Here is a 22,598-nt window from a genome sequence, read left to right as displayed (position 1 = left end):
GCTGGGTCATATGATAGTTCTATCCTTAGTTTTTTAAGGAACTTCCATACTGTTCTCCATAGTGGCTGCATCAATTGACATTCCCACCAACAGTGCAAGAGGGTTCCTTTTTCTCCACACCCTCTCCAGCATTTATTGTTTGTACATTTTTTGATGATGGCCATTCTGACCCATGTGAGGTGAAACCTCATTGTAGTTTTGATTAGCATTTCTCTAATGATTAGTGATGTTGAGCATCCTTTCATGTGTTTGCTGGCAATCTGTATACCTTCTTTGGAGAAATGTCTATTTAGGTCTTCTGCCCATTTTTGGATTGGGTTGTTTGTTTTTTTGATATTGAGCTGCATGAGCTGCTTGTAAATTTTGGAGATTAATCCTTTGTCAGTTGCCTCATTTGCAAATATTTTCTCTCATTCTGAGGGTTGTCTTTGCGTCTTGTTTATGGTTTCCTTTGCTGTGCAAAAGCTTTTAAGTTTCATTAGGTCCCATTTGTTTATTTTTGGTTTTATTTCCATTTCTCTAGGAGGTGAGTCAAAAAAGGATCTTGCTGTGATTTATGTCATAGAGTGTTCTGCCTATGTTTTCCTCTAAGAGTTTTATAGTGTCTGGCCTTACATTTAGGTTTAAGCCCAAGTTTATCTCTGGGCTTTCTATCTTGTTCCATTGATCTCTATTTCTGTTTTTGTGCCAGTATCATACTGTCTTGATTACTGTAGCTTTGTAGTATAGTCTGAAGTCAGGGAGCCTGATTCCTCCAGCTCCGTTTTTCTTTCTCAAGATTGCTTTGGCACATTATTTTTATAATATCTCATGTTATATCATTTCAGAATATTCCCAGAAAAATGTGACCTAAACTATAAGTTCCTCAAGGCACAAACAGTACTCATGTACTTTTATATCCTCTATAGTGCATAGCAATGAAAGTATAATGAACGAACATAACTTCTACCTCATATGAATAATTCAAAGACTATTACAATGTATCTATATAAGCAAAATTTGCATAATTAATCTTTCTCTCCACCCAGAACATACTTCTTCCTGCCTCCATCTGCCTAAATCCAAACAATCCTTTTCAGGGCAACTGCGAAGTGTCTACTCCATTAAGCCTCCCCCAATGCCCTCCAATAATTAACTTCTGGTACATGGCATATTCAGCCTGGTTTTCTGGTTACTCTATGCTTTCTTCATTGGTAATATCACTCACTCAGACATTAATAATTATTAACCTAAATGACTGTCAAACAAATCTTCAGATCCTCATTTTTATACATGTCTTCAATAAGTTGGTTAAATAAGCTGTTCATCTGGTAGTATAGTCTTAGATAAGTAAGTATGAGAGAATTAAATACAGAGAGACCTATGAAAGAGCACTTTAGTCATTTATCAGTTAGTCAACAAATATATATTAAAAATCTACTACATGCACCAGACAGAATGCTAGGGATACACTGCTGAATAAAACAAACTTAGTCCATATCCTCATAAAGTTTAAAAGTACAATGCCTCATATTTCCTTTTAGACAATAATTTTTTTTTTTTTTTTTTTTTTTGCGGTACATGGGCCTCTCACCGTTGTGGCCTCTCCCGTTGCGGAGCACAGGCTCCGGACACGCAGGCTCAGTGGCCATGGTTCACGGGCCCAGCCGCTCCACGGCATGCGGATCCTCCCAGACCGGGGCACGAACCCATGTCCCCTGCATCGGCAGCGGACTCCCAACCACTGCGCCACCAGGGAAGGCCTAGACAATAACATATTAAAGACAGAGTCTGTGTCTTATTCAAAGTTTACATGTCCAACTGTATCCCCCGAAAGGGCCTAATACCATTGTCCCTCATTCATGTATTCAACAAAATACTATCTGAATACACCTCTCAACAGCATGCAGCATAACTGACCAGTCCATCCTTCTTAATACCATCTCCTGGTTTTTAGCAGCTTCTTTCCCATTTCTCATTCTGGATCTCCCCTACCTAAATATTAGAAAATCTCATGACTCTGTACTCTCTCCTGTCTCACTCTATGCTTTTGTCCCTATGTAATACAACTGCCACCCTAAGTTAATTTATAAACTGAATACAATCTCAATAAAAATACCAACAAATTTTATTATGGAGTTAGACAAACTGCCAATAAAGTTCATATCAATATGCAAAAAAAGCTGGGAAAAAAACTGAAAATAAACACATGCCAGAATATCCAGATAAGACTGAAAAAGTGCCCAGTTCTCTCTCCATACAGGATATGCAGCCAGACTTTAATTTTTGCCACTCTGATGAGAAATGATATCTGAGTGTAATTTTCATTAATATATTCCCAAATGAGCATCACATGTTTTCATATGTTTAAGGGACATCATATCTTTGTTGTGTGAACTGTCTGTTGATAAATTTCTTTCAATTTTTTATTAGGTTTTTAATCCTTTATCCCTTAATTTTTCTTAACAGTTCAAGAATGTTTATGAACTGCTGAATGAATATTCAGGGTTCTACTAGAGATATTTTTTACTTTTTAAGGCTAAAATATTATTATGAAATATTTCTTAGTGATAAAAGGTATTTGGAAAACAGGAGTTTTTTTCAATGTTTTTTATTGAAGTATAGTTGATTTATTGTGTCGTGTTAGCTTCAGGTATACAGCACAGTGATTCAGTTTCTCATATTTTTATATATATGTGTGTGTGTGTGTGTGTGTGTGCATTCTTTTTCAGATTCTTTTCTCTAACAGGTATTACAAAGTATTGAGGATAGTGCCCTGCTCCATACAGTAGGTCCTTCATGCTTATCTTTTTTATATACAGCAGTGTGTATATGTTAAACGTGAAAGCTTTTGTGCAGCAAAGGAAACCATAAACAAAACAAGAAAACAACCTAAGGACTTGAGAGAAACTATTTGCAAATGAGGCACTAACAAGGGATTCATCTCCAAAATATATAAACACCTCATACAGCTCAATATCAGAAAAACAAACAAACCGATCAAAAAATGGGCAGAAGTCTACAAAGAAATTTCTCCAAAGGAAACATACAGATGGCCAACAGGCATATGATAAAATGCTCCATATTCCTAATTATCAGAGAAATGCAAATCAAAACTACAAGGAGGTATCATCTCACACCATTCAGAATGGCCATCATCAAAAAGTCTACAAATAATAAATGCTAGAGAGGGTGTGGCAAAAATGGAACCGTCCTACACTGCTGGTGGGAATGTAAATTGGTACAGCCACGATGGAAAGCAGTATGGAGGTGCCTTAAAAACTAAAAATAGAGAGGCGCTTCAAGATGGCAGAAGAGTAAGACACGGAGATCACCTTCCTCCCCACAAATACACCAGAAATATATCTAAATGTGGAACAACTCCTACAGAACACCTACTGAACGCTGGCAGAAGACCTCAGACCTCCCAAAAGGCAAGAAACTTCCCACATACCTGGGTAGGGTAAAAGAAAAAAGAAAAAAAAGAGACAATAGGGACAGGACCTGCACCAGTGGGAGGGAGCTGTGAAGGAGGAAAGGTTTCCACACACTAGGAAGCCCCTTCGCAGGCGGAGACTGCCAGTGGCAGAGTGGGGAGCTTCGGTGCCACGGAGGAGAGCGCAGCAACAAGGCTGCGGAGGGCAAAGCGGAGAGATTTCTGCAGAGAGGATCGGTGCCGACCAGCACTCACCAGCCTGAGAGGTTTGTCTACTCACCTGCCGGGACGGGTCGGGGCTGGGAGCTGAGGCTTGGGCTTGGGAGGTCGGATCCCAGGGAGAGGACTGGGGTTGCCCGCGTGAACACAGCCTGAAGGGGGCTAGTGCGCCACAGCTAGCCGGGAGGGGGAGGGAGTCTGGGAAAAAGTCTGGAGCTGCCGAAGAGGCAAGAGACCTTTTCTTGCATCTTTTGTTTCCTGGTGCGCGAGGCGAGGGGATTAAGAGCGCCGCTTAAAGGAGCTCCAGAGATGGGCGTGAGCAACGGCTATCAGCACGGACCCCAGAGACGGGCATGAGATGCTAAGGCTGCTGCTGCAGCCACCAAAAAGCCTGTGCGCAAGCACAGGTCACTATCCACACAACCTTCCCCGCCCTGGGAGCCTGCGCAGCCCGCCACTGCCAGGGTCCCGGGATCCAGGGACAACTTCCCCGGGAGAACGCACGGCGGGCCTCAGGCTGGTGCAACATCCTGCTGGCCTCTGCCGCCACAGGTTCACCCCGCATACTGCACCGTTACTAACCCCCCCGCACACCGCCTGAGAGAGCCAGAGCCCCCGAATCAGCTGCTCCTTCAACCCCGTCCTGTCTGAGTGAAGAACAGACGCCCTCAGGCAACCTACACGCAGAGACACGTCCAAATTGAAAGCTGAACCCCAGGAGCTGTGCGAAAAAAGAAGAGTAAGGGAAATCTCTCCCAGCAGCCTCAGGAGCAGCAGATTAAATCTCCACAATCAACTTAATATACCCTGCATCTCTGGAATACCTGAATAGACAACGAATCATCCCAAACTGAGGAGGTGGATTTTGGGAGCAATGATATATATATATTCTTCCCTTTTTCTCTTTTTGTGAGTGTGTGTATGCTTCTCTGTGTGATTTTGTCTGTATAGCTTTGCTTTTACCATTTGTCCTAGGGTTCTGTCTGTCGGGTTTTTTTTTTTTTTATTACTTAAAAAATTTTCTATTCTTTTTTTTTTTTTTTGCGGTACGCGGGTCTCTCACTGTAGTGGCCTCTCCCGGTGCAGAGCACAGGCTCCAGACGCACAGGCTCAGCGGCCACGGCTCAGGGGCCCAGCCGCTTGCGGCATGTGGGATCTTCCCAGACCAGGGCACTAACCCGTGTCCCCTACATTGGCAGGCGGACTCTCAACCACTGCACCACCAGGGAGGCCCAAAAAATTTCTATTCTTAATTATTTTTTATTGTAATAACTTTATTTCATTTTACTTTATTTTATCTTCTTTCTTTCTTTCTTTTCTCCCTTTTATTCTGAGCCGTGTGGAGGACAGGCTCTTGGTGCTCCAGCCAGGCATCAGGGCTGCGCCACTGAGGTGGGAGAGCCAACTTCAGGACACTGGTCCACAAGAGACCTCCCAGCTGCACGTAATATCAAATGGTGAAAATCTCCCAGAGATCTCCATCTCAACGCCAAGACCCAGCTCCACTCAACAACCAGCAAGCTACAGTGCAGGACAACCTATGCCAAACAACTGGCAAGACAGGTACACAACACCATCCATTAGCACAGAGGCTGCGTAAAATCATAATAAGGTCACAGACACCCCAAAACACAACACCAGACGTGGACCTGCCCAACAGAAAGACAAGATCCAGCCTCATCCACCAGAACACAGGCACTAGTCCCCTCCACCAGGAAGCCTACACAACCCACTGAACCAACCTTAGCCACTGGGGACAGACACCAAAAACAACGGAATCTATGAACCAGCAGCCTGCGAAAAGGAGACCCCCAAACACAGTAAGTTAAGCAAACGGAGAAGACAGAGAAACACAGAGCAGATGAAGGAGCAAGATAAAAACCCACCAGACCTAACAAATGAAGAGGAAATAGGCAGTCTACCTGAAAAAGAATTCAGAATAGTGACAGTAAAGATGATCCAAAATCTTGTAAATGGAATGGAGAAAATACAAGAAACGTTTAACAAGGATCTAAAAGAACTAAAGAGCAAACAAACAGAGATGAACAACACAATAAATGAAATTAAAACTTCTCTAGACGGGATCAATAGCAGAATAACTGAGGCAGAAGAACGGATAAGAGACCTGGAAGATGAAATACTGGAAACAACTACTGCAGAGCAAAATAAAGAAAAAAGAATGAAAAGAACTAAGGACAGTCTCAGAGACCTCTGGGACAACAATAAACGCAACAACATTCGAATTATAGGGGTCCCACGAGAAGAAGAGAAAAAGAAAGGGACAGAGAAAATATCTCAAGAGATTATAGTCGATAACTTCCCTAATGTGGGAAAGGAAATAGTTAATCAAGTCCAGGAAGCACAGAGAGTCCCATACAGGATAAATCCAAGGAAAAACACGCCAAGAAACCTATCAATCAAACTATCGAAAATTAAATACAAAGAACAAATATTAAAAGCAGCAAGGGAAAAACAACAAGTAACACATAAGGGAATCCCCATAAGGCTTACAGCTGATCTTTCAGCAGGAACTCTCCAAGCCAGAAGAGAGTGGCAGGACATATTTAAAGTGATGAAGGAGGAAAACCTACAACCAAGATTACTCTGCCCAGCAAGGATCTCATTCAGATTTGACGGAAAAATTGAAAGCTTTACAGACAAGCAAAAGCTAAGAGAATTCAGCACCACCAAACCAGCTTTACAACAAATGCTAAAGGAACTTCTCTAGGCAGGAAACACAAGAGAAGGAAAAGACCTACAATAACAAACCCAAAACAATTACGAAAATGGGAATAGGAACATACATATTGATAATTACCTTAAATGTAAGTGGATTAAATGCTCCAACCAAAAGACACAAACTAGCTGAATGGATACAGAAACAAGATCCGTATATATGCTATCTACAAGAAACCCACTTCATACCTAGGGACAAATACAGACTGAAAGTGAGGGGATGGAAAAAGCTATTCCATGCAAATGGAAATCAAAAGAAAGCTGGAATAGCAATTCTCGTATCAGACAAAATAGACTTTAAAACAAAGACTATTACAAGAGACAAAGAAGGACACTACATGATGATCAAGGGATCAGTCCAAGAAGAAGATATAACAATTGTAAATATTTATGCACGCAACATAGGAGCACCTCAATACATAAGGCAAATACTAACAGCCATAAAAGGGGAAATCGACAGTAACACAATCATAGTAGGGGACTTTAACACCCCACTTTCACCAATGGACAGATCATACAAAATGAAAATAAATAAGGAAACACAAGCTTTAAATGATACATTAAACAAGATGGACTTAATTGATATTTATAGGACATTCCATCCAAAAACAACAGAACACACATTCTTCTCAAGTGCTCCTGCAAGATTCTCCAGGATAGAGCATATCTTGGGTCACAAATCAAGCCTTGGTAAATTTAAGAAAATTGAAATTTTATCAAGTATCTTTTCCAACCATGACGCTATGAGACTAGATATCAATTACAGGAAAAAATCTGTAAGGAATACGAACACATGGAGGCTAAACAACACACTTCTTAATAACCAAGAGATCACTGAAGAAATCAAAGAGGAAATCAAAAAATACCTAGAAACAAACGACAATGAAAACACAACGACCCAAAACCTATAGGATGCAGCAAAAGCAGTTCTAAGAGGGAACTTTACAGCTATAAAAGCCCGCCTTAAGAAACAAGAAACATCTAAAATAAACAACCTAATCTTACACCTAATGCAATTAGAGAAGGAAGAACAAAGAAAACCCAAAGTTAGCAGAAGGAAAGAAATCATACAGATCAGAAATAAATGAAAAAGAAATGAACGAAATGATAGCAAAGATCAATAAAACTAAATGCTGGTTCTTTGAGGAGATAGACAAAATTGAAAAACCATTAGCCAGACTCATCAAGAAAAAAAGGGAAAAGACTCAAATCAATAGAACTAGAAATGAAAAAGGAGATGTAACAACAGACACTGCAGAAATACAAAGGATCATGAGAGATTACTACAAGCAACTATATGCCAATAAAATGGACACTCTGGAAGAAATGGACAAAATCTTAGAAAAGCACAACCTTCCGAGACTGAACCAGGAAGAAACAGAAAATATGAACAGACGAATCACAAACATTGAAATTGAAATTGTGATTAAAAGTCTTCCAACAAACAAAAGCCCAGGACCAGAAGGCTTCACAGGCAAATTCTACCAAACATTTAGAGAAGAGCTAACACCTAACCTGTTCAAACTCTTCCAAAATATAGCAGAGGGAGGAACACTCCCAAACTCATTCTACGAGGCCACCATCACCCTGATACCAAAACCAGACAAAGATGTCACAAAGAAAGAAAACTACAGGCCAATATCCCTGATGAACATAGATGCAAAAATCCTCACCAAAATACTAGCAAACAGAATCCAACAGCACATTAAAAGGATCATGCACCATGATCAAGTGGGGTTTATCCCAGGAATGCAAAGATTCTTCAATATATGCAAATCAATCAACGTGATACACCATATTAACAAATTGAGGAGGAAAACCATATGATCATCTCAACAGATGCAGAGAAAGCTTTTGACAAAATTCAACACCCATTTATGATAAAACCCCTCCAGAAAGTAGGCATAGAGGGAACTTTCCTCAACATAATAAAGGCCATATATGCCAAACCCAGAGCCAACATCATCCTCCATGGTGAAAAACTGAAACCATTTCCACTAAGATCAGGAACAAGACAACGTTGCCCACTCTCACCACTATTATTCAACATAGTTTTGGAAGTTTTAGCCACAGCAGTCAGAGAAGAAAAAGAAATAAAAGGAATCCAAATCGGAAAAGAAGAAGTAAAGCTGTCACTCTTTGCAGATGACATGATACTGTACATAGAGAATCCTAAAGATGCTACCAGAAAACTACTAGAGCTAATCAATGAATTTGGTAAAGTAGCAGGATACAAAATTAACACACAAAAATCTCTTGCTTTCCTTTACACAAATGATGAAAAATCTGAAAGTGAAATTAAGAAAACCCATTTACCACTGCAACAAAAAGAATAAAATATCTAGGCATAAACCTACCTAAGGAGACAAAAGACCTGTATGCAGAAAATTATAAGACACTGATGAAAGAAATTAAAGATGATACAAATAGATGGAGAGATATACCATGTTCTTGGATTGGAAGAATCAACATTGTAAAAATGACTCTACTACCCAAAGCAATCTACAGATTCAATGCAATCCCTGTCAAACTACCACTGGCATTTTCCACAGAACTAGAAAAAAATTTTCACAATTTGTATGGAAACACAAAAGACCCCGAATAGCCAAAGCAATCTTGAGAAAGAAAAATGGAGCTGGAGGAATCAGGCTCCCTGACCTCAGACTATACTACAAAGCTACAATAATCAAGACAGTATGGTACTGACACAAAAAAAGACACATAGATCAATGGAATAGGATAGAAAGCCCAGAGCTAAACCCACGCACATATGGTCACCTTATCTTTGACAAAGGAGGCAAGAATATACTGTGGTGAAAAGGCAGCCTCTTCAATAAGTGGTGCTGGGAAAACTGGACAGCTACATGTAAAAGAATGAAATTAGAACACTCCCTAACACGATACACAAAAAAACACTCAAAATTGATTCAAGACCTAAACGTAAGTCCAGACACCATCAAACTCTGAGAGGAAAACATAGGCAGAACACTCTATGACATAAATCACAGCAAGATCCTTTTTGACCCGCTTCCTAGAGAAATGGAAATAAAAACAAAAATAAATAAATGGGACCTAATGAAACTTAAAACCTTGTGCACAGCAAAGGAAACCATAAACAAGATGAAAAGACAACCCTCAGAATAGGAGAAAATATTTGCAAATGAAGCAACTGACAAAGGATTAATGTCCAAAACATACAAGCAAATCATGCAGCTCAATATGAAAAAATACAAACAACCCAATGCAAAAATGGGCAGAAGACCCAAATAGACGTTTCTCCAAAGAAGATATACAGATTGCCAACAAACACATGAAAGAATGCTCAACATCATTAATCATTAGAGACGTGCTAATCTAAACTACAATGAGATATCATCTCACACTGGTCAGAATGGCCATCATCAAAAAATCTACAAACAATAAATGCTGGAGAGGTTGTGGAGAAAAGGGAATGCACTGTTGCACTGTTGCACTGTTGGTGGGAATGTATATTGATACAGCCACTATGGAGAACAGTATGGAGGTTCCTTAAAAAACTAAAAATAGAACTACCATACGACCCAGCAATCCCACTACTGGGCATATACCCTGAGAAAACCATAATTCAAAAAGAGTCATATACTAAAATGTTCATTGCAGCTCTATTTACAATAGCCAGGACATGGAAGCAACCTAAGTGTCCATCAACAGATGAATGGATAAAGAAGATGTGGCACATATATACAATGGAATATTACTCAGCCATAAAAAGGAACGAAACTGAGTTATCTGTAGTGAGGTGGATGGACCTAGAGACTGCCATACAGAGTGAAGTAAGTCAGAAAGAGGGAAACAAATACTGTACGCTAACACATATATATGTGGAATCTAAAAAAAAATAAAAGAAAATAGAAAATGGTCAGAAGAACCTAGGGGCAAGACGGGAATAAAGATGCAGACCTACTAGAGAATGGGCTTAAGGATACGGGGAGTGGGGCAAAGGTAAGCTGGGACAAAGTGACAGAGTGGCATGGACATATATACACTACCAAACGTAAAACAGATAGCTAGTGGGAAGCAGCCACACAGCACAGGGAGATCAGCTCGGTGCTTTGTGACCACCTAGAGGGGTGGGATAGGGAGGGTGGGAGGGAGGGAGATGCAAGAGGGAAGAGATATGGGGACGTATGTATATGTATAACTGATTCACTTTGTTATAAAGCAGAAACTGGCACACCATTGTAAAGCAATTATACTCTAATAAAGATGTTTAAAAAAAAAAACTAAAAATAGAGCTACCATATGATCCTGCAATCCCACTCCAAGGCATACATCCAGAGAAACCATAATTTGAAAAGATACATGCACCCCAATGTTCACTGCAGCACTATTTACAATAGCCAAGACATGGAAGCAACCTAAATGTCCGTCAACAGATGAATCTATAAAGAAGATGTTGTATGTGTGTGTGCATACACACACACACACACACACACACACAATGTAATATTATTCAGCCATAAAAAAGAATGAAATAGTGCCATTTGCAGCAACATGGATGGACCTAGAGATTAACATATTATGTGAAACAAGAGAAAGACAAATATCACGTGACATCGCTTATATGTGGAATCTAAAAAAAAAATGATACAAATGAACTTATATACAAAACAGAAACAGACCCACTTCTTTGTATCATTTTCAAATTTCTTCATCATTGTTATATGAGTCTTTCACCTGCTTGGTTAAGTTATTCTTAGGTATTTTATTCTTTTTGATGAGATTTTAAATGGGATTGATTTCTTACTTTCTCTTCCTGATAGTTCATTATTAGTGTATAGAAAAGCAATAGATTTCTATATATTAAGCTTGTATCATGTAACATAAGCTTTCCACGTGACCCAACAATTCCACTCCTATATATCCAAGAGAAATGAAAATATATGTGCACACAAAGTAAACATGTTTATAGCAGCTTTATGCATAATAACCGTATTCAAATAATCAAAAGCTGGTAATAATCCAAAATCCATCAACAGGTAATTACATAAACAAATTGTGGTATATAATGCTACTTAGCAATAAAAAGGAATATGCGACAACATGGATAAATCTCAAAAACATGCTGAGCAAAAGAAGCCAGACAGAAAAAATATATACTATATGATCCCACTTACATGGAAATGGGTGTTCCACCCTGGGGCCATGGGTGGTGGTTGGGATGTACTTGATTAGAGCACAAGGGACTTTTTCAAGTAATGGAAATATTCCATATCTTGGTTGTAGTGGTGGTTACATAGGTACACAAATTTACTGAAACTCTAGAAAGGCTATATTTTATTATGTGCAAATTATACTTCAGTAAAGTTGATTTTTTTGTTAATTTTAAAGGAGCTCATTCTTAAGTTTTTAGTAAATGAATATTAAATGCTACTTAAATGCTAAAGCATTTTTTAAGAGATCCTGATGAAGCTGGGTTCTGTATTACACCTTGGGAGAATGATGTAGGTTATACCTAGAAATGGAATTACTAGTTCACAAGATACATAAATCTTTTTTTTAATATAAATTTATTTTATTTATTTATTTTTGGCTGAGTTGGGTCTTCGTTGCTGTGCACAAGCTTTCTCTAGTTACGGAGAGCAGGGGCTACACTTTCGTTGCGGTGCGCGGGCTTTTCACTGTGGTGGCTTCTGTTCTTGTGGAGCATGGGATCTAGGCATGTGGGCTTCAGTAGTTGTGGCACACCGGCTCTAGAGCGCAGGCTCAGTAGTTGTGGCACACGGGCTTAGTTGCTCCACGGCATGTGGAATCTTCCTGAACCAGGGCTCGAACCCGTGTCCCCTGCACTGGCAGGTGGATTCTTAACCACTGAGCCACCAGGGAAGTCCAAGATACATAAATCTTCAACTTTATCGGATACTGCCAAACTCCTCTCCCAAGTTGTTTTTGTTTAGACTCTAAATCCCTTTAAAGTAGTTTATACTCCTCGTCTTTACTTCCTCTTATTCACCTCAGTCTATCAAAAACTTTTTTCTATTCTCTAACAGTCCATTTGAAACTACTTTTACCAAGGTCACCAAATACCTCAATTTCAAAATCCAACAGCCTCTTTTTGGTTTTAATCTTTCTTGACCACTCAAATCTCCCTTTGCTTTATCTATTTCACAATAACTTCTTACACTGAGGAGCCAAAAGATATTCCATGCTTCTGAAACTTTTCTCAAATCATCTCCAATGGGAGAGACACATCAGGTGCAGCTAAACTAACTGGAATCCTCAGGCAGGGTGTCAGGAGGAAGATAGGCAGGCGTGGGGCAGGGAGGAGACTTCATGTCTACGTGGGATGGTGCCACAAGTCCATAGCTAGGCCGCACATTTCAAGGGTGAGAATACCTGAGTTTTACCACAGAGCAGCTTCTAGTGGGTGAGATGACAACAGAGATTCTAGAGGTCGAGCAATACTGGTGGCACTTACTTTCTGTTACTCTTTTTATACTTGTATTATAGATACCTGTGCCCTTGTCTTACTTGTGGGAGATATTCTCTTTGAAAAGAGGAATCATATTTATTAGCATCTTTGTATATGTCAAAACACTGGATTATTATCCAAAACAAACACACAATGCAAATTTCCTAACTATATAAATAATACAAGAAAAGCAAGGTAAAGAAAAATAATTAGTGCCGATTTTTTCTCTGTATATTCTGTCAATTCATTATTTTATACCTAAGAAATGAAAAACTATAGTAGCTACTCAAACAAATCACAAGCTATTTAAAAATCAGTATAAATCTGAAGGGAATCTGGGCAAAAGGATGAGCTAAAAATGAATATTCTGCTCAGAAGTTGGTGGATATTTAGTAAAATGTTGGGGAATATTATTCTAAATTATTAGAATATTATTCTAAAATGTTAGGGGAATAATATTCTAGTTAGGAAGATTTGAGGAATACTATGAGAAAAGTTCAATACTGTATGTTATTCTACTTTAAAATACCTTTTTATTATCAATTTGTGATATGGTATTTAAATTTAGGTGCTATAATAAATAACTGTATGTCTGGTACTGCCAATTACTATTGTAAGAAAAGCTATCATTTTTATGCTACAAATTAGGCCTTCAACAAAAACTGATCCTTGCAATTCAAAAAATTTAACAGATACCAGTACCAGTTAATCTAACTAAACCCACAACACACATTCATTTTCTTTAAAGATTAAAGTTAGAAACTCTCAAAATTTATATAGCTCCCAACACTACTTCATGATAAAAACACTCAACAAACGAGGAGGAGAAGGGAACTAACATAATCTGATAAAGGGCACCTATAAAACACCCTCAGCTAATATCATACCTGTTAGTGAAAGACTGAATGCTTTCTCCCTAGGATCAAAAAGAAGATAAGGATGTTCATTCTCTCTATTTCTATTCAACATTGTGCTGGAAGTTCTAGACAGGGCAACTGGGCAAGAAAATGAGATAAGAAGACATGGAGATTGAAAAGGAAGAAGGAAAATTATTTCTATGCAAATGACATGATCTTGTAGAAAACCCTAAGGAATACATTAAAAATAAAAAACTATTAGAGCTAATAAATAAATTCAGCTAGGTTACAATATACAAGATTATATAAAAAATCAATTTTATTTCCACACATTTTCAAGGTACAATCTGAAAATAAAACATTTAAAAAACAATCTCATTTACTATAGCATCAAAGAGAACAAAATACTTAGGAATAAAGTTAACAACTGAAGTGTAAGGCTTATATACTGAAAACATCATTGAAAAAAATTAAAGAAGACCTAAATAAAATTTTAAAATCTATGTTGATGGATTATAAGACTTAACATTGTTAAGATGACACTACTCCCCAAACTGATTTGCAGATTCAATGTAATCCCTATGAAGACATAAGCTGGCCTTCTTTGCAGAAATTGTCAAGTTAATTCTAAAATTCATATGGAAATTCAAGTGACCTAGAGTGGTCAAAACAATCCTGAGAAAGAAGAACAAACCTGGAAGACTCACAGTTCCCAATTTCAAAACTTACTGCAAAGCTGAAATAATTAAGATAGCATGGTACAAATATAAAAATAGGCAGAGATGAATGGGATAAAAGTGAGAGTCCAGAAATAAACTCTTACATTTACAGTCAACTGATTTTCTACAAGGGTGCCAAGACAATTCAATGAGGGAAAGAACAGTCTTTTCAATAAATGGTGCTTGAACAACTAGATATCCCATACACAAAAATTAACTCAAAACAGATCACAGAACTAAATATAAGAGCTAAAACTATAAATCTCTTAGAAAAAAACATAGAGGTAAATCTTTTTGACCTTAGATTTGTCAATGGGTTCTTAGATATGACACCAGAAGCATACGCAACAAAAGAGAAAATATGCAAATTGGACTTTATCAAAATTTAAAAATTTTGTGCTTCCAAGGACACTACGAAGAAAGTGAAAAGACAAATCACAGAATAGGAGAAAACATTTACAAACCAGAAATCTAATAAGGGTCTAGTATCCAGAATACATAAAGAAATCTTACAACTCAACATTAAAAAGACAAATGCCATGATTAAAAAAGGGCAAACGATCTGAACAGATATTTTTCCAAAGAAAATATACAAATGGCCAACAAGCACATAAAAAATGCTCAACATCATTAGTCATCAGGGAACTATAAATCAAAATCACAATGAATTGCTTCTTCACACCCACTAGGATGGCTATAAAAAAGATATGCATTGGTTAAGGATGTGGTGAAATTAGAACTCTCACATACATTGCTGGTGGGAACGTAAAATGATGAAGCCACTTTGGAAAACAGTCCGTTAGTTCCTCAAAAGATTAAACGTTGAATTACTATATGATCTAATAATTCAATTCCTATATGATACACCCAAGAGGAATGTAATATATGTCCACACAAAAACGTGTACATGAATGTTCATAGCTCATTATTCATATTACCCAAAAGGTAAAACAGCCCCAAATCCATCAACTGATAGAGAAATAAAATGTGGTATACCCACACAATGGAATATTATTTGGCAATTAAAAGGAATAACATACTGATACATACTACAATATGGATGAACATCAAAAACATCATGCAAGTGAAAGAAACCAGTCACAAGCCACATATTGCATGATTCCACTTACATGAAATGTCAGAATAGGCAAATTTATAGACAGAAAGTAGATCAGGGGTCGTCTACAGTTGAGGGGATTGAGGGAAAATGTGAAGTGACTGCTAACAGGTATGAGGTTTATTTTGGGGTGATGAAAATGTTCTAATATCAATTGTGGTAACAGCTGCACATCTCTGTGAATATACTAAAGACCACTGAATTGTATACTTTCAATGGATGAATTGTATGGTATGTAAAATATATCTCAGTAAAAATGTTACCAAAAAATGCAGCTCAAAATTTGATGACTGGGCTTCCCTGGGGGCGCAGTGGTTGAGAGTCCGCCTGCCGATGCAGGGGACACAGGTTCGTGCCCCGGTTCGGGAAGATCCCACATGCCGCGGAGCGGCTGGGCCCGTGAGCCATGGCTGCTGAGCCTGTGCGTCCAGAGCCTGTGCTCCGCAACGGGAGAGGCCACAACAGTGAGAGGCCCGCATACCGCAAAAAACAAAACAAAACAAAACAAAACATCTGATGACTGTTAGAAGAAGGCACATATGAAGAGATTTTTGCCTCAGATATCTGAAGTACAACAACCACAGATCACCTCCACTGCAGAGACTACTGGAATAAAAATAAATGATCCCTACAGTGATTTGGTTCTTTCTAAGATATAAATTTATATAATACATACTGTTTTCCTTCTAAGCATCTCATAGGTAAGTTTTTAGCTGGAAACATCTAGGCTGAGATACAGATATCTATAAAATTTCTCTAGGCTTAAATAATAATATTTTAAAATCAACTGTCTACTCGTGAATAGTGAATATATAAAAAATTTAAGAATAATAATAATCAGAATTAGTCTCATCATACAGCTGAAATAAAATTCATAAGATGTGTCAGAGGGCTTCCCTGGTGGCGCAGTGGTTAAGAATCCGCCTGCCAATGCAAGGGAGCCCTGGTCCAGGAAGATCCCACATGCCGCAGAGCAACTAAGCCTCTGCACCACAACTACTGAGCCTGCGTGCCACAATTACTGAGCCTGTGCTCTACAGCCCGCGACCCACACTACTGAAGCCCGCGCTCCACAACAAGAGAAGCCACCACAATAAGAAGCCCGTGCACCACAACGAAGTGCAGCCCCCGCTCACCGCAACTACAGAAAGCCCACGTGCTGCAACGAAGACCCAACACAGCCAAAAATAAATAAAAATAAATAAATAAATAAGATGTGTCGGACACAGTCACAGAATGGTATATGTCATCTCGAACCATATCAACAATCGGTACAATGAAGACGAGGAAATCAGGATTCAGAGACATTAAGTAACTTGCCTATTCAGGGATTAGACAGCGAAGCTAGGATTTGAATTTAAGACTGCCTGTCTCTGAAACCTATGGTCTTATACCATCTTATACTATTTCCTAACTTCACGAAGGGATAAAGCATCCAACCAGACAACAGTAATTAAAGAGAATGACCACAAATATGTCCTAATATAAAAATATAAAAGTTTTAAAGTTTAAAGGAACCTCAGAGAACATCTACTCCAAGAACCTCATTTTACAAATGACACAACACTTTGCAGTCTCTGATCAGCCTTGGCTATTTCCACTACTCTCTGGCCTCCAATGTAAATACTATAAGGTTATCTGCAGATCCTTCCTGATAGCCTCAGCATAAATCAAATGAGGAATCACAGAAGAGCTATGTTTCAGTAAGTCATGGATGTGCTGAATAACTCCCCAAATTTGATATTTTTAGACTATAATAAAAAATAAATTTTTCCGTTACTTGCCTTATGCAGAATTTTGGTTACACAGAATTTGTAATACTGCTTTATTGCTACTTTGAACTCTTACCTTTGTGGCCACAAGAAACATAGTATAGAGGAACATAAGATTATGCCTTGATATTGCCAGATGATTGGTTTGCTGGAATGTGAAGATAACTGACCCCAGCAGGGTTACCTTGGCAGGGCTGAAAATAAAACACATTTTAACTCAATAAGTAATAAATATTATTTATCTTTATATTTCTCAAACAGTATTCTCAAAATATTAATTTAATGAGTTATTAATAGATGTAACACAAAAATGAGTTCTGTAAATATAAAGTTTTGGAAATGCTGAGTTACATAAAGTTAAATACCTTTCTTTACAGCATAAAGTATCAAAGTTTAGAATGTTCATACATACTGTGACTTTCTGATAAAGAGAGTACATTTCTATATGTAATATTTCTGAACTGACCACATAATACTTTTTCACAAAGGATTTGAAAGTCCCACGTTCCACAGCATGATTTGGGAAAAGTATGTTAGCCCTGAAAAACTTTATAGTGCTAACCAAGTTCCTTGGGTGGGATGGGGGATGGAAAAGAAAGTCCTGATTTGCAGCATTTCCTCATTTCCACATGTAAATACAGTGTATTTACAGTGTAAATACAGTCGCCCCATGGTATTCGAAGGGAATTTGTTCCAGGAGCCCCCACATTTACCAAAATCCACTGATGCCCAAGTCCGTGATATAAGATGATGTAGTATTTGCATATAACCTATGCACATCCTCCCACATACTTTAAACCATCTCTAGATTATTTACAATACCTAATATAATGTAAATGCTATGTAAACAGTTGTAATTACAGTATAAGTACTATGTAAACAGTTATCAGTACATGGCAAATTCAAGGTTTGCTTTCTGGAACTTTCTGGAATTTTTTTTCTAATAGTTTTGATCCACAGTTGGTTAATCCACTGATGCAGAAACCATGGATACAGAGGCCCAACTGTACTCCCACAGCCCACTTCAGGCTGCTGTGTGGAATGGCTCTCATAAAACAGTATGAGCCAGCTCCAGCACATCACTTAGCTAACTCCAGCACAAAGTATTAGCGTTAGCCAATACATTACCCAACACATTAAAATTTAAAGTCTATGTTTATCTATTAACATATAACAAGCACTACTTTCATGTCATATACTTGCCACATAAAGTATATTTCAGTAACAGATCATTTTCTAGCTCTTTATGCTTAAAACTAGAAAAAGATAAATAATAAACTCTTAGAATGCCACAGTATAAAATATGACAAATTTAAAAGCCCCTATAAACCACTTTATGAAAAACAAGTAGTTTGTTTAATCAGTACAAGCTAAGGATTGAGTTCAAAACAGTTACGTTTGGGTAACAGGGGTTTGGCTACCAATAACTGGGCAGCATTCCTGTTTTAGAACAGCGGTCCACAAACTTTTTGAGTGTGCATCTCTAGTGGTAAAAGTGTTTTAAGACACTCCTTAATATATATCAATTAATTTATAAATTATGTACAACTGTATCATAAAAGGTACACCAAACTGACTTTTAAAAGAATGAGATAAAAAATAGTTAATTCCATTAAGACATTGTCTTAATGTCCTTTTGCTACTCTGTTTCTAATAGTTTGGTTTCTGAACCATAGTGCCTCATCATGGGCATCTTAGCATACACATATTCTACTCTGGATTGTGTTCTCTTAGAGCATAAATTCAGAAGCGATGAATCTGAGGAGCAAGGATTCTGTAAACAATAAATTGAAGCAGGGGATTGGAGCAGGGCTGGGATTTAGGAAAAAGTCAATGAGATTGGTTACAAAGATCAGAATGCATTCAGAAAATTCTTATACTTATTATATTAGTTTCCTGTGAACCTAGTAAATAAGCTATCTGCTTCCAAAATACAATGGTGGAATAAGCATAGGTAACAGCTATAAGCACTCCCATGCCAAAAGAGAGAAAATGGAAAGAAGAAAGTGATCACAGTCCCATGCAATTTCAAAATCCAGCAGGGCAAATTCCATTAGGTTTCAAGACCCAGGAATAATCTTCTGTGGCCTGAGGCTCCATCCTCTGAGTTTACAGCTCTAATCTCTGCATTCATGGCTCTGGCTTTTGCACCTGTGACTCCAGCCTATGGGTCTGGCCTCAGGTTTCTAGGCCCGCAGGTCCCACCTTAAAGCCATTCTTCCTTTTCCCTGAATGGTAGCACATATCGACAGCTAAAAATTTTATCAGCCTGTTTCTACCTGTAGAATTTTGGGAGTCTGACTTCTTTTATTTCATCTTGTCTCTGTCCCTTTCAGTCCAACCTGGCAGTGTTTCTGCTGATACAACACTTTCAAAAATCTTTTGGGTTTCCTATGCATGGCACAGGGGATCCACGCCATCAGTCAAGATGGTCCTTCACAGATCTTTCCTGGATAATCTCATCTCTATTCCAGGCTTCTGCTATGATAGATGAATGGATCCATGAATCACACGCCTAATCTCTTTTAACACTAGCAAAAGTTGTCCAGCCACACCCTTAACTTTCTCTCCACAGCAGGCTTTTCCTAAGAATGACTCTCCTAATTTTATCATCTTTTGCAATCTGTATAGGCTGAGAATTTCCCAAATCATCAAGTCCTGGTTTCTTTGTTTAGCAGTTATTCCCTCAATTCAACTCTTTCCTCTCACACTTCACTATAAGAAGCAAGAAGAAACCAGCTCAGACTGCCAACACTTTGCTTCTGAAACTCAACTAAATATCCAAGTTCAATGCTTACAATTATGCTTTCGACACAACTGCAGCCATATAACTAAATCACCTTTCTTCCAGTTTCCAGTATCATGTTCCTCAATTCCTCTAAGACCTCACCAGCACCTCTAACATTCATATTTTTACCAACATCCTGTTTATTACAATGTATGTATTCTCTAAGACCATACAGGCTTTTTCCACTATGCAAAAGTATTTGGTAATAAATATATGAAAACATATATATATGCATACACAAAATATCGTAATGGATCCCAATGATCTCACTTGACAAATTGTTAATCATTCATTCATTCACATAATATTTACTGTCTACTATGTGATAGGTGTTTAGGATATAAGAGCAATCAAAAAAGACAAAATCCCTATACTTCACCTCTTGTATTCTTTGAAGCATGGAGGAAAGCCAAAGGGAGAGAAAAATAAACATAATGAATAAGTAAATTATAAAATATGATAAATGCTGTGGGAGAAATAGAGGGAAGTGTTGCAATTTTAAGCAGGGTAGTCCTCATTGAGAAGGTAAGCTCTGAGAAAATCCTTTGAGCAAAGCAGATAAGGGAGTTGGCCACCTGAGGAAGAAGATTCTAGGCAGAGAGAGAAGTTAGTTTTAAACCAGACAACACCCTGGCTTGCTCAAGGACAGAGTGCAGTGAGCAAGGCAGAGAACAGTAAGAGCTGAAGTCAGAGCAAATTAGGTGCGGGAGAGACACAGATCTTGGAGGGTCTCACAGGCCATCTGGGGAGTCACTGCAAGGTTCTGAACACAGGAGAATCACAATTTGATTTCAGTTTTACAGTCCCAAGAAATGTTTCATGGAAGACGTTTCAAAGCACATACTCAAAATGAGAAAAATTTCCCCCGAATAACACTAATGCTTTATTTATAACTTATTATCAATCAAAGCTCCTTTGTTCTATTTCTAAACTACCTCATTCAAGCTTTAAGGGGTACATTCCAAGGTAAACATCCTGAAATCTACTGGTTCACTCAAACATATACTTCATCATTCATACTGCTTCTCAACCTTCATTTTTAATCCATTCTAATGAGCTTATTTTCACATGAAGACTTCCTCACCTTGCTTATTATGGCCACTAAATCCTAAGGCTTTCCTTATTGAATTGTGGGAATAGTAACTGTATTTCTCTATTTCATTTTCAGGTGCATCAGGGATATATTTGTGACTTATTTAAGATTGGGTCAGTGTCTTTAGAGAATACCTAATGATAAGATTATCTTAAATAGGTGCAAAAGGTAGTCTGCATCGTACAAGCATAGAATGGGTTATTTAATCTTTTTCTTATTTTTATATGTATTGCGTTGGCCGAAAGGTTTGTTCAGTTTCTTCCGCAGATGGCTCTAGCAGCACTTAATTGTCTTTAATTTTATTCGAAACAATTTTGTTAGATTGTATGTGACAGCTGTCACATCAGTGTGCAGTTAAAAAAAGACTTACCAAAATTAGTGAATTTTTGTGTGGCCATTTTAACATTGAAGGTGGAAGAAAAAAAGCAACGTTTTTGGCATATTATGCTTTATTATTTCAAGAAAGGTAAAACACAACTGAAACACAAAAAAAGATTTGTGCAGTATATGGAGAAGGTGCTGTGACTGACTGAACATGTCAAAAGTGGACCGTGATGTTTCATGCTGGAGATTTCTCGCTGGATGATGCTCCATGTTTGGGCAGGCCAGTTGAAGTTGACAGAGACCAAATCGAAATATTAACTGAGAACAATCAACATTATACCATGCCGGAGATAGCCGACATACTCAAAATATCCAAATCAAGTGTTGAAAATCATTTGTACCAGCTTGGTTATGTTAATTGCTTTGGTGTTTGGGTTCCACATAAGTTAAGTGAAAAAAATCTTTTTGTCCGTATTTCCGCATGCAATTCTCTACTAAACTTAATGAAAATGTTCCATTTTTAAAACATATTGTGATGGGCGATGAAAAGTGGATACTGTACAATTATGTGGAACGGAAGAGATCGTGGGGCAAGTGAAATAAACCACCACCAACCACACCACAGGCCAGTCTTCATCCAAAGAGGCTGATGTTGTGTATATGGTGGGATTGGAAGGGAGTCCTCTATTATGAGCTCCTTCTGGAAAACCAAAAGATTAATTCCAAGAAGTACTGCTCCCAACTAGACCAAATGAAAGCAGCACTAGATGAAAAGTGTCCAGAATTAATCAACAGAAAATGCATAATCTTCCATCAGGATAACGCAAGACTGCATGTTTCTTTGATGACCAGGCAAAAACTGTTACAGCTTGGCTGGGAAGTTCTGATTCATCTGCCATGTTCACCAGACATTGCACCTTCGAATTTCCATTTACTTCGGCCCTTACAAAATTCTTTTAATGGAAAAAAAATTCAATTCCCTGGAAGACTGTAAAAGGCACCTGGAACAGTTCTTTGCTCAAAAACATAAAAAGTTTTGGGAAGATGTAATTATGAAGTTGCCTGAAAAATGGCAGAAGGTAGTGGAACAAAAGAGTGAGTACATTG

At 38.1% G+C, this 22,598-nt stretch overlaps 1 protein-coding gene across 1 annotated transcript in view; it reads right to left on the bottom strand.

Moving 5' to 3' along the window:
- The window catches only part of TMEM38B (transmembrane protein 38B), a 70,376-nt gene that overhangs the window by 8,329 nt on the left and 39,449 nt on the right, over window positions 1–22,598 (bottom strand). Inside the window, exon 5 of the mRNA XM_065879433.1 lies at window positions 17,363–17,480. Within this exon, the coding sequence (XP_065735505.1) occupies window positions 17,363–17,480 (118 nt within the window). The remainder of the gene's footprint in view (window positions 1–17,362; window positions 17,481–22,598) is intronic.

Source organism: Phocoena phocoena, chromosome 6 (genome assembly GCF_963924675.1).
Source record: "Phocoena phocoena chromosome 6, mPhoPho1.1, whole genome shotgun sequence".
Lineage (NCBI taxonomy): Eukaryota > Metazoa > Chordata > Mammalia > Artiodactyla > Phocoenidae > Phocoena > Phocoena phocoena.
The sequence above is the reverse complement of the archived record's forward strand: the minus strand, read 5'-3'. Positions and strand labels throughout refer to the sequence as shown.